The sequence below is a fragment of the Myotis brandtii genome, unplaced genomic scaffold, assembly GCF_000412655.1.
Source record: "Myotis brandtii unplaced genomic scaffold, ASM41265v1 scaffold934, whole genome shotgun sequence".
NCBI lineage: Eukaryota > Metazoa > Chordata > Mammalia > Chiroptera > Vespertilionidae > Myotis > Myotis brandtii.
The window spans coordinates 62,527-75,814 of record NW_005371854.1 but is presented as its reverse complement, the minus strand read 5'-3'; the positions used below and the strand labels follow the sequence as shown (position 1 = coordinate 75,814).

At 41.7% G+C, this 13,288-nt stretch overlaps 1 protein-coding gene and 1 pseudogene across 1 annotated transcript in view; both read right to left on the bottom strand.

Moving 5' to 3' along the window:
- LOC102258907 (vitamin D 25-hydroxylase) overlaps nucleotides 1-7,453 on the bottom strand; it is a 21,474-nt gene extending 14,021 nt beyond the window's left edge. The window contains exons 1-2 of the mRNA XM_014533068.1: nucleotides 7,433-7,453; nucleotides 5,090-5,179 (exon numbers count right to left, since the gene is read on the bottom strand). Of these exons, the coding sequence (XP_014388554.1) occupies nucleotides 5,090-5,179; nucleotides 7,433-7,453 (111 nt within the window). The remainder of the gene's footprint in view (nucleotides 1-5,089; nucleotides 5,180-7,432) is intronic.
- Nucleotides 7,454-9,876: 2,423 nt separating this feature from the next.
- Nucleotides 9,877-10,356, bottom strand: LOC102258611 (annotated as a pseudogene).
- Between the last annotated feature and the right edge of the window lie 2,932 nt (nucleotides 10,357-13,288).

The following is a 13,288-nucleotide window of genomic DNA, read 5'->3' as shown; positions in this document are numbered from 1 at the left end:
TCTGGGCCCGGGGTCAGTCACCCCTGCGCTCGCAGGCTCGGAGCTGGCTGCGCCCCTTTGGCCGGCGGGGCACCGAGCCTGGAGGCCTTTCCGGGGGCTGACATCTCCCTCGCTGGGCTAGGCACCTTGCGGCAGCCCCGAGGGTCTTTTTAGGAGCCCGGTTGGTGCACTTCAAACTAGGAAAACTGGAGAGCTTATCAACACTGAATCGGACAATCTTCAAAATCTCCATTAGAGAATTGCTCTATCAGTATAAAAAAAAAATCTTGCCCTAACCGGTTTCGCTCAGTGGATAGAGCGTAGGCCTGCGGACTGAAGGGTCCCAGGTTCGATTCCGGTCAAGGGCATGTACCTTGGTTGCGGGCACATCCCCAGTGGGGGGTGTGCAGGAGGCAGCTGATCAATGTTTCTCTCTCATGGATGTTTCTGACTCTCTATCCCTCTCCCTTCCTCTCTGTAAAAAATCAATAAAATATATTTTAAAAAAATAATCTTACTACTCATCTGTTCTTTCCTCATGTTTTGAGGCATTTCTATATGTGATCCCTTGAAAACTGTCATCAGGCAATATTTAGGTAATCTGAGTTAATGACATCTTTTCTCCCTCCCTGGTCTCCTGAGACTGGTTACTCCTCGGCAGTCACGGAGGAGTCTGTTTCCTCTTGCCATGAAACCTAACATGTTCACAGGTCCCAGGTTATTAGGACATGGGCATGTGTGGGGTGAAGGGGGCATTATTCTCCCTACTACGGGAGGGAAACCTGAGGAAAATCTTCAAAAGAGGGAATACCAAGAGCAATGTTTCCCACACATCCCTCTGAGAGTGTGTCCAGTCTCGCACTTGTCAACGTTAAGAAATGCCCAAATCTGTAAGAATTTATATGAGTTTATTTGAGCCAAACCAATGACAATTGCCGGGTAGCACAATCTCAACACATTGAGAAAATGCTCCAGAGAAAGGCAGTTGAGCACCTTATTTTATTCATTAAAATCAAAGGAGAGGACGTAAGGGAGTTACATGAAATCCACTGGTGGTGGATTAGGTTGGCTGGAGAAAGCAAAGGGGGAAATCTCTGAGACTGGATAGAGAGTAAAATGGATAGACACTTCTTTTACATTGGTGGATATGGGATAGTTCACAATTTTTACAGCACATAGAGATGGTAAGTGAGGAACAGGATAGCAATGAGGGGTTCTGTGGTCTCTGCTCTGGTGGGAAATTGTGCCCTGAAATGTCTGGAAAAAGGGAATCACTCTGACATTCCAAAGGCATGTTACAGATGCAAAAAGACAATAGACAGGCTCAGTTAAGGTAAAGCTTGATCTTTATTTTTTGGTTAATCCTCACCCAAGGATATTTTTCCCTTGATCTTTTAAGAGAGGGTGGAAGAGAGAGGGAAGGACAGAGAGAAACATCGATGTGAGAGAAACACACCAATTGGTTGCCTCCTGCATGTGCCCTGACCAGGGCCCAGGCCAGGGAGAAGCCTGCAACCAAGTTACGTGTCCTTGACTGGAATCAAACCCGGACCCTTTGGTCCACAGGCCAAAGCTCTATCCGCTGAGCCATACCAGCTAGGGCAAAGCTTGATCTTTGTCAAGAAAGATACTAGCCTAGGACATGACTACCTGCCATGACTTGCTTTTAGTTAGGAAGTTTTTATTTCAGACTATCCTATGTGGTTGGTCCCTGAGTTCGTATGACTGCCATGCAGGCCTTCCCTGAGCTTGTCAGGTTCAGTACGTGGCCCCCGTTTTTTTGTTTTTTTTTTTGTCCACATACTTTGTATATCTCTGATGCAAATACACTGGTAATGAGGACAACCATTTATTTAACTTTAGCATTCTCACTGTCTAAAGTTTTGTGCTCACTCTCTGGTATATGGACATCCCCAAAGTCTGAAGGTGAGTTTCACAGGATCCCCAGGTACAGGATATCAACCTATTGAAACAGGGTATGTTTCACAGGATTTTTAGCCATGAAATATCTGCCTATTGCTTACTACAAATGCCTGGTGTTTTATCTTTAGAGATAACTAAAATTTCTTATTAATCAAGAATCTTCTAGTGAAATGGAAAAATTGTAAGACATTATTGCTAAACCTAGTCCTCAGTGACATACCAAAGGCCAGTGGAGATGACCAAGGATGGATGCTGGGACTTCGGGTGTCGGGTGTGGCACAGTGCCGCTGAGGCACCAGGAACAGAGGAATAGTGCCCATGCGAAGCCCGAGGTCTGCCCTCCCTGCCTTCACCAATATCATCAGGCTTGCAGTATCTGGTCTGGCCACAACTGTTACACAGTATTGGTATTCTGTTCAAGCTTGGCCCCCTTGCATCATTTATATTCAAAAAAAGAACTCCCTTTCAAAAATCCTGCCATTCATTTAAATTAAGGAACATTCCTTCTTTGGCATCCCCCCTGGCTATATACTAGCTGAGTAGAGCCTGAATCCTGACAGCTGCCTAATTGCATTGATGCGAGGCCTGCTCCCCTCCCCTACCGCCCCTTCGGGAATGATGGAGGCAGGTCCTCAGAAATCACTATAAGTTTCTCAGAACATGGATCCTTCCCTGTCATCATTTATTATGGTCTCTCAGTGCTCAGCAAAGAGAAATAGCTCACTGCATTTGCTCCTAATGTGATAGCGAACGATAATGTCTGTCAATGGAGTTTATCACGACAGGGATGTTTGGTGAACAGGAAGTGAAGGATTTCACTGTTTAACATGCAGGATGGAATGGGTGCCTGGAGAAATGTGAAAACCCTGTACATGCCTCTTTCATTTCTGCGTGCAGATAGTAATGATTTCAGCAGAGGCCAGCACTGCTGGGCAGGATTGAAAGCCTCTTTTTTAGCCTTTGGGAACTATCCTTCCAGGGTTCATTCTGAGGGCCAGGGTCAAATGAGAGTGTCTCTAGGGCTCCCTGCCAGTTCATAGATGGCTTTGACCTGAAACCCTGGCCTGGGCCCTGGGAGCTGGCCAGATAGTCCTTCCCCAGGGCAGTGATGCAATGAGCACAAATGTGCCTCCTTCTCACATTCCATTATGGGCACTCACAGTTGTGTTTCACTGGAATGAAGAGGAAGTGAGAGCCAGAGGAAGTGCCCAGTCAAGCCATATTGGAGCCCAGGGCAAAAGAAAAAAAACAATACTGATCTTGGCTTATCAAAAATTTGATATCTTGTTCATGATGGATTTTTGCATTAATTTTGATGTTAAAGTATTACATTAGAGTATTATCTTCATTATTGAGCTTTTCGGTGCCCCATAAATTTTGCTTCTGAGGTGAATGCCTCACCTACCTCACCTTAGTCCCATCCCTGGGAGGCAGGGTACCAAAACGATGACTTGGATGACAAAGTGGTTTGTAGGAACTAGACTGAACACTTTGATTTCCCCGACTCTCCTAAGAGCCAGGCACTGAGGTAGGGCTATATCATGTACAGCTCATTTTGTTCCAACAACTTTGAAAATACTTTCTTTCCTTCGGGGAAGACACAAGTAGGTACCTGGTAGCACAGAATATTTATTTCTCTAGGGTTTTAAAGACCAGCATTTTGAGTGTGAGGTAGGAAGTGCATAATTTTCTGGGCCTGCAGGACATGGAGGGCCAGTAAGACTTCCCACACAGGAATACCTGGCTTCCTATTTTCTGCCTATCCCCAAATTATCCCACCCCACACCCACTCCAGCCTCCTTCACTGGGGAGCCTTATGCAAATGCTCTGGACCATCATGGCCTCCACACTTGAGTTGCTCCAGCCCTTAGGCTCCTTATCACTCAGATCAGCTTTTACCTTTCAGTACCTTCTGTTTTCCATTCATGATTTTATAAGAATGACTGGATTTCTGGAGGGTAGGATCCCTGTCTTATTCTTCTCCTATATTCTAGTACCCTAATTCATTGTTAGTCACACCACAGTCCCTAAAATGCTGGATGATTGGCAGGATGTATCTGGGAATTCTCCCTACAGGGCCCTCAGGGGAGAGTGTTTTATGCCAATTTGCAGGCTCCGGCAGAAGATGTGTTTTGCCTCTAGGTTTATTCATCAGGCAATCACATTGGAAAGCATTTGTCTACAGCAAGGCATTGTGCCATCTGCAGAAAATGTATACTGAGAGAAGCATGGGCCCAGCCACAAATACGAGTCTGTTTCAAACAAGCAGGGATGAGCCCTACTGCTACCCGGTGAAGGGCATAGTGCTCCTTTCTGCTCTTCCTGTCTCTTCTGAGAACCACTCAGTCCTCCGTATCGGGTGGGATATGAAGGAATTTTCCTGATTATGCCTCACACTGCAATGACATATCCTGTACCTCTTGGCTATAATTCTGGAAGGCATAGAGTGAACTGGTATTACAGAAAAGTAATGTAGGGTTAACATGGCACACAGTTTACAGTAATTTTCAAGGATTTTAGAATTGAAAGGAACATTAGGGAGCATTCAGTTCAATTCAAGCTCCACTTTACAGATGTGGAAGCTGAGGCCCTGAGTGGACAAATGACACTCAAGGTCACACACTGAGTTAGTGGCAGCAACAAGAACACAATGTGTCGATTGCTGGGGCTTTGTTCTTTCTGTTTTCTCAGGCTGCCTCAGCTGAGTGGGTTAAACCTAAGACTTGATAATATGAGGCACTCCAATGCAAAGTCAGTGCACAGATGTTTGAGTTCCAATTTGAGTAAAATGGATTGATTTGTTTAAGCAGATTTATCAACACAGAATAAATTGAGTTGAGACATTTTCTGCTGGTGTGTAATGTTTGTCTCTTTTATTTAGATGTAGGGAAATGTAGTACGCTAAAATCAATGAGTAAATACGCAATTTTCTGCCACAAAACAGGACGTTTCTCACACACTGGTATCTTTGGGAAATTTATGTACTGTAATTGTATCTTTTATTATAATCAGTATGGCCCTGAAAGACCTGACTTTTGAGCACAACCATTGTCTCAGAGAACCAGGTGTCTTAGCAAATATGGCAGAAAATAGAGAAGTCTGTTAACTAAGTATTTTAGTAAAAAGCCTATGGTAGAATTGCATAAATGTTGATTTTTAGATGTAGACAAATTGGGAATATTATTACTGAATCTAAGCTTAACAGTTCGTAGAACATAAGTATCTCATTTTTGGTATCAAGGTTTAGTTTAAGGACACCATATTTATATGTTGATATCTGTAAAACACAATTTTACAATTAGTTAAACTTTTATATAGTTTTATAGTCAAACTTTCAAAATTTCCTTACTTTTTCTTGGGCTAAAGCTATATAAGTGGTGTTGTAATAAACATCTTTCTTCATTCAGAATTTTCTGTTTGAGGTAATTTCCTTGGTGTATATTTCCAAATGTAGAATTGTTAAATTTATTAGTCAGTTTTTTGCAGAGAAACAAACCAATAGGATATAGATATAGATGACATAGATAGAGATAAAGATAGATATAGAGATATAAATACATAAGAGCAGTTTATTATAGCAGTTGACTTATGTGATTATGGAGGCCCATGATCTGCCAAGTGAAGAACTAAATAAGCTGGTGATGTAATGTAGTCTGAATCTGAAGTCCTGAAAAACAGGAAAGTTGTAAATATGATTCCAAGGCCCAAGAACTAGGAGTGCAGGAGAAGATGGTACAGCGACAGCAATTAGAGTCACTACTGGTTAAGCTTAGCATAATCCACTGTCATTCTCCAAGATCCATCTGTCTTCCCAGTCAATGTAGGAGAGTTGAATAGGGAATGTGTGGGAATCATCCTGCATCATTCAAGTCCTTGATGATGGCATGAATCTCTGTAATTCCTCCAAGGATACATTGTTGCTATTTATCTATTTATTTTTGTCTTTCAATATTGCTTTTTAAAAAATATATATTTTTATAGATTTCAGAGAGGAAGGGAGAGGGAGAGAGAGATAGAAACATCAATGATGAGAGAGACTCATTGATGGGCTACTTCCTGCATGCCCCACACTGGGGATTGAGCCCACAACCTGGGGATGTGCCCTGACTGGGAATCTAACCGTGACCTCCTGGTTCATAGGTCAACCACTAAGCCACACTGGCCGGGCCAGTATTGCTTTTGGTTCACTATTTTTTTAGGTTGAGGCAATTCTAATAGCTTTCACTTGGCCTTTCCCACCATAATAGCCCTTGCCCCAAAGTTTAGGAAACCAATGTGGAGATTCTGCTAAGTCCGTGGTCGGCAAACTGTGGCTCGCGAGCCACATGCGGCTCTTTAGCCCCTTGAGTGTGGCTCTTCCTAAGCCTTAGGAGTACACTAATTAAGTTAATAACAATGTACCTACCTATATAGTTTAAGTTTAAAAAATTTGGCTCTCAAAAGAAATTTCAGTCGTTGTACTGTTGATATTTGGCTCTGTTGACTAATGAGTTTGCCAACCACTGTGCTAAGTATGTCTGTTCCAATTATAAATATTGGAAATGGGAAAATAACCATTAGACCCACTGTGAGATGGACCTGAGCTAAAACCCCACAGATCACCTGACCTTCAGTAGCCCATACTCTGAGTGGAGGGACACAGTGATGTTTCAGGTCCCCTGGAATTAGTGTCACTTCAGTGGTTCCTGAAAGATCTGATTATTTACCTCTCTGCAATGCAGTTATCCTGGTAAAAGGCCAGAGGAAGATTAACAGTATAAATTTTAGGTAGTGTACCAGGGCCCTTCCTTAAGAGGGCCTCTTCTTCATTCAAAGAACTCTGAGTCTCTAAACTGGCTCAATTCTGAGAATTGATTAAGGGCCCATAACTCTGTTTTTATGACTCAGGTTAGATTTTTGTTCACTTAACCTAGAACTTTTCTGCTTGTACAGATCAAGTAAGAATTTAGTAGGCTTGCTATCGATTTCACTTCTAGGAACCCCGTGATTAACTAGGGAATACCAGAGGTCTGTGTGAGTCAAGACTGTTCTGATTGCTGCTTTGACACTGCTGTCTATTATAGTAACCATGTCCATCTTGCTCTTGGCAGTAAGTACCATCACTGGGCCCCTACCATCCTGGGATCCAATTACTCCCGTTTCCAATGGAGTGGCTCAGTTCCTTCCCATCATAAGGTCTGGCCTTACAGAAAGGAGCAATCACAGAGCTTTTCAGGAATGCTAGGGCTCCCCTCACAAATGTCTCTCACAGTGTTGGTATGGCATCTGGACTTTCCCAATGTAAGTGAGTAGATCTTAAATGACAAAGGCACTCTAACATTCCAATCTCCTTAAGCCTCAGAATCCCTTCCTCTACATTAAACCAAGGAAGGTCACGCATTTCCAGATTGCTCATGGTGGGCCATCTTTTGGTCCATGTTTCAGACAACTAAACAAACTATTAGAGTCCTTTCTAACTATCTAAACTGCAACATTAAATGCAGACTCTCTCCTTAGTGAGCCTATATCAATAAATTTGACCTGGTCCAACCTTATTCCTTCTTTCCACCATTATTCCACACCATTAGTATACATTCCCAGGCACATTCCTCAGATTTCTGCTTATGCAAATTAGAAAATTCAAGTAGTTCTTTTGGAGTGTAGCACACCTCCTCATGGGTCACACTTTATAACTCATCTTTAGGGACCTGCTGAGACTTCAGTCTAGTTATATGTCTAGAAACAAAGAGGGGTGGTGGGAGAATGAGCATTTGTCTTGCATGGCAACTGCCTCAGGGGAGAGCATTATGGCTGCTTCTCCCTATGTAACTCTTCATCTGGCTGTTCATCTTTCATCACATTCTTTAATAAATTGGTAAATGTGTTTCTCTGAGTTCTTTGAGCTACTCTTGCCAATTACGTAATGAAAACTGAGGAGTGGGTTGTGGGAAAATGATGTGTAACAAAGTCAGACGGGGGACCTTCTACCTGTGACTGGTGTCTGAAGTTGGGTAGGAGAGGCTTGTAGGACTAAGCCCTTAACCTGTGGAATCTGACACTGTCTCCAGGTAAAGAGCATCAGAATTGAGTTAAATCGTAGAACACCCAGCCCGTGTCATGGAGAATTGTTTGGCTGTGGAAACCCCACATATCTGGTGTCAGAAGTGTTATGGTGTGGTAGTAATGTGAGAGTAAAGGAGACACAAAGGAAAAGGACTGGATTTTCTTTTCCTAGCACACTGCCAGAGCTTCCATCTGAGTATCTTGCTACCTGAATTAGTTGGCCCCTAAGGACAAGTGTCATAATTTTCTCTGATAAAATCCTAATGTCCAGTAAGCTAACAACCATTTTATTTTCTTTTTACTTTCTTTCTCAATAGGCCCTTTGATAGAAAGCTTTTGGCTCCCTCTTTCCAAAACCATAATTCTGTACAGTTTGGAACACTCCAGTTAATTAGAGATCTTTAAATTCTGCCAAAATAGAGGAAGGACCAGACTTAAAAATATATTGTCTTGCTCACACATGGATTGATCCAAAAACAGTATTTTAACCTAAGCTCTGAAATACAAATTTATAGTAACTATTATCCAAGGGGAAATTAAAACTTTGAAAAACTACATTTTGGCTACTTGATATATTTATTACTCAATTTCAGAACTTCATAATAAGCTCATAGCTATAAATCTAGTGATTGCTTAGAACTTACACATGAATTTAAAATCAAAGTTAAAACCACTTATTTTGTCTCTATAAAGTTGTTTGTGTGTGTGTTCCTGGGGCAGTTGTATTAGATATCCAAAGAGGAAGAACATTGTTTAAAAATATATAATTAATCCTCTCAGATTATTTTAGAATATATTATAAAATAGAAGGTCTATTTTAGAACTGATTTTTGAGAAATGGCCATCACTGCCAAGTAAAAGTTATGACAATAGTCAAATACCAAAGTGCAGGTAAGATAGTTATGGAGGTAATATCTTTACTATTAAAACAAGCTTTTAAAAACGTATATAAAAATGTTTGAAATTATAAGAAATTATTTAACAAAACACATGAGTAAATATATAACTCATTAAAGAGTAATTACAGCTGTTAAAGGAAATGAAAATCTACAGCCTTATTCATTATAATAAATGCAAAATAAAACACTTATAAAATTCATAGCTGTTTTATTCAGAAAAGACAAAAACCATAGCCCATCAAGAGAAGAATCAATAAAATGCCTGTGGTACATGGAATACAGCTCAGCAGTAAAAAGGGAGAAGAAAACCCGAATCTCAGAAACATTATGCTCCACGAAAGAATCCCCATGCCAAGGGTACATGCTGTATGATTCCACTGACATGATGTTCTAGAACTGGGGCAAGTAAACTGTGATTTACAATACTGGGAGGCCCTCTCTGGTTTGGTTCAGTGGATAGAGTATCAGCCTGCGGACTGGAGGGTCCCAGATTTGATTCCTGTCAAAGGCACATGCCCAGGTTGCAGGCTCAATCCCCAGTGAGGGGTGTGCAGGAGGCAGCCGATCATCATTAATGTTTCTATCTCTCTCCATTCCTCTCTGAAATCAATAAAAATATATTCAAAAAATTTTTTTAAATAACACACTGGGAGAAGGGCATAGTTTAATGAAAAAAGGCATGAAGCAGCTTTTTGGCATAATGGTAATGTCCTGTATCTTCTTTTTTCTGTGGAGGAACTAATTTATTTCACGCTGAGATCCTCATGGGCGACAGGTTCACACTGGGTACAGATGACGCTGAGTGGCAGACAACATGCAGCAGTAACAAGTGTATCTGGAGAGGCCGCAGGGAGCAGGTGAAATGGTCCAGTCTGGAAGACCCTAAAAAAGTCGGCAGGTGGCCATGCTGATGCCCGGGACATGATGCTGGCTGGGGTACGGCCCTCGGTCTCACACGGAGGACTGTCCACTGTGGGAGCTGCAGAAGCCAGTGGTGCAGGCAGGGCCTGGAGAATCACAGGCGCTGGTGCAGTCACAGGGACAGGCAGTTCAGGGTGAGGTGGTGGTCCGAGGGCTGGCAGGAAGCCTGGTAAATATGGGCTGTGTGCCACGTGTAAAACAGGCTCCTCCCCATCGTGGGAATTTTCCAGTTCACAAACTCCCTTGGTAGTTAAAGACCGCTTTTCCATTTTCACCTGTATTTTGGTCAAACCATCTAAGGTGGCCTGCAGCTCCTTGTGAGTTCCTTAGTGTATTCTGGAAGCCTCTGTTCTGCATTTTCATTGCAAGCCGGGCTGCCGCTCTCCATCTTGTCTTCACTCAATAAACTGATTTTCCTGTTGGCAATATTATTTGTGGTAGCAAAGCCTGCATCATTGAGGGTTTTCCATTTCAGCATTAAATTGTACCAACTGACTGCACTGTCCTTAATTTTTCTCTCACTGACCGATAAGACAGGTTTTCTGGGCATTGCACTTCCAAGACTCTTTGCTTCCATGTGATTCGCTGATATCTCAGGGGAGAGTGTCCTGTATCTTAACAGAGGTTTGTGTCTCATACGTGTATGTTTGCCAGAACTCATCAAATGGCACACTGAAGCATTCACTATATTTAAATTTTACCTAAAAAACACAAGTCGATGCCTGGCTGGTGTTGCTCAGTGGTTAGTGTCCACTCTTGCACGGATGGGTCACATTCTCAGTGAGGGGCATGTATCTGGGTTGCAGGTTTGCTCCCTGTCCCTGTTCAGGGTGCATGTGGGAGACAACCAGTCGATGTGTCTCGCTCACATCAATGTTTGTCTCTCCCTCCCTCCCTCCCTCCCTCCCTCCCACTGTCTTTGAAAAGCAATGGAAAAAATATCCTCAAATGAGGATTAACAACAACACCCCTCCCACACCAGTCAACACATATTGAACTCTAATGATATGCTAAATGATATACTAATGATACTAAAATGCTGAGAGGGGAAAGTATACAGTTTAATACTTTGAAATATAATAAAAATAATATGTATTGGTGGATAGATATTTAAGTGTGTGTTAAAGCAAATACAGCAAAATGTTCCTTCTAAACTCAAACTGTGGATATATGGGCAGACATTAAACAATTCTTTCAACATTTTTGTATCTTTTAATTTTTTCTTAGTACATTTTTTACTAAAAAAACTCTAAAATACTATTTTACCTATTAAATGAGCAAAAAGATTAAGTAAATATTGAAGTATTTTTTAAAGTATGAGCAAAAGTTAAAAAAATAATGCAAAATAATGGCTATGATCCTATAAGACTGTTAGTCTGTCTGTGGGTGTGTAATTGATATAATATTTTTGGAATGCAACCTGGCAATTTGAATCAAAAGCCATAACCTTGCCCTACCTCACCTAATAATCCTACATTTTTATTACCTGTGCTTCTGGTGTCAGATATAAGAAATAATTGCCAAATCTATTGTTATGAAGATTTTGCCCTATGTTTTCTTCTATTAGCTATGTTGTTTTAGGTCTTATATTTAGTTCTTTCATTCATTTTTAATTAATTTTTGTGAATGGTGTAAAATATGGGTTCAATATTATTTTTCTGCATGTAGTTATCCAGTTTTTCCAACATCATTTATTGAAGAGACTATCCTTTCCCTATTAGATGTTAGTAGCTCCCTTATCAAATATTAGTTGACCACATATGTGGGGGTATAATTCTGAGCTCTGTATGTGATACTGTTGGATAAAATGTCCTCTAGATGTTTGTTAGGTCCATTTGGTCTAATGTTTGGTTCAAGTCCATCATTTCCTTATTGATTTTCTGTCTGGATGATGTATCCATTGTTGAAGGTTGGGTATTGAAGTCCCCTATTATTACTGTATTATTGTATTACTAGAGGCCCAGTGCATGAAATTCGTGCACAGGTAGGGTCCCTAGGCCTGGCCGGTGATCAGGGCCAATCTGTGGGGCGACTGGTGGGGCGATTGGGGGGACCCCCGCTGGCACCCGCCTTGGCTGGCCTAGGGCCTGCAGGCTGGGAGAAGCTCCTGCATTGAGCGTCTGCCCCCTGGTGGTCAGTGCACATCATGGCGACCAGTCGTTCCACCAGTCGTTCTGCCGTTCAGTCGATTTGCATATTAGGCTTTTATTATATAGGATTGTCTATTTCTCCTTTCATTTCTATTAGTATTTGTTTAATATATTTGGTGCTCCAATGTTGAATGCTTATCTCTTTACAATTGTTATATCTTCTTGATTTCTTGATGAATTGACCCCTTATCATTATACTAGAGGCCCAATGCACGAAAATTCGTGCAAGAGTAGGCCTTCCTTCCCCCAGCTGCCGGCACTGACTTCCCTCTGGCACCCGGGACCCGAGCTGGCTTCCCTCGGGCCGCCCACAGACACTCGGGACTCGGGCTGGCTTCCCTCCGGCCCCAGCTTGGTCAGGAAGGACGTCCGGAAGATGTCCAGTCTACTTAGCATATTACCCTTTTATTATTATAGATAATGATCTTCTTGTTGCTTATTACTATTTTTGGCTTAAAGTATATTTTATATGATGTAAGTACAGCTAACTCCATTTTCTTTTGGTTTCCACTTGCATGAAATATCTATTTCCATCCATTTGCTTTGATTCTACGTATCCTTAAGGCTCAAGTGAGTCTCTTATAGGCAGCATATAGCTGGGTCCTATCCTTTTAAAACTATTCAGCAATTCTGTGCCTTTTGATTGGTTAATTAAATCCATTTACATTTATAGTAATTTTGCTTTCTGGTTCTTTTGTATTTCCATTATTACTTTTCCTCTCTGTTTCTGTTTACCTTTGTAAATTGGATATTTTCTTTGTTGGTATACTCTGTTCCACACCCTCTCGCCCCCTCCCCCCTTCCTCTGCTCTAGGTTTTTGCTTTATAGTTCCCATAGGGCTTACACATCTTATCAATAAAACTGTCCATTTTAGGCTGATAGCAACTCAACTTTGGACACCTGTAATAGCTCCAGCCTTTTATTCCTCCCTTTTAAATTGTTGATATCATGCCCTGGCCGCTGTGGCCCAGTTGGTTGGGCATTGTCCCTATACTGACTCTTTCTAATGTTCCATCATTCATTCATTCAACATTTTTTGAGACGAGAGGAAGAAAAAGCATTCCAGCCCTGGCTGGTGTGGCTCAGTCTTCCAATGCACCAAAAAGATCATGGGTTCGATTCCTGGTCAGGGTTTCGGGGCTTGATCCCTAGTAGGGGGTATGCAGGAGGCAGCCAATTGATGTTTCTCTCTCTCTCTCTCTCTCTCTCTCTCTCTCTCTCTCCCTTCCTCTCTCCCTAAATTCAATAGTAATAATAATTTTTTTTAAAACCATAAATAAAGAAAAAGCATTCTATATGAAGAGAAGGCCTACAGGAAGTCTGGGTATGAAAAAGTGTGTGCTCCAGGATGTGAAGGAGATGTATTATGCCTA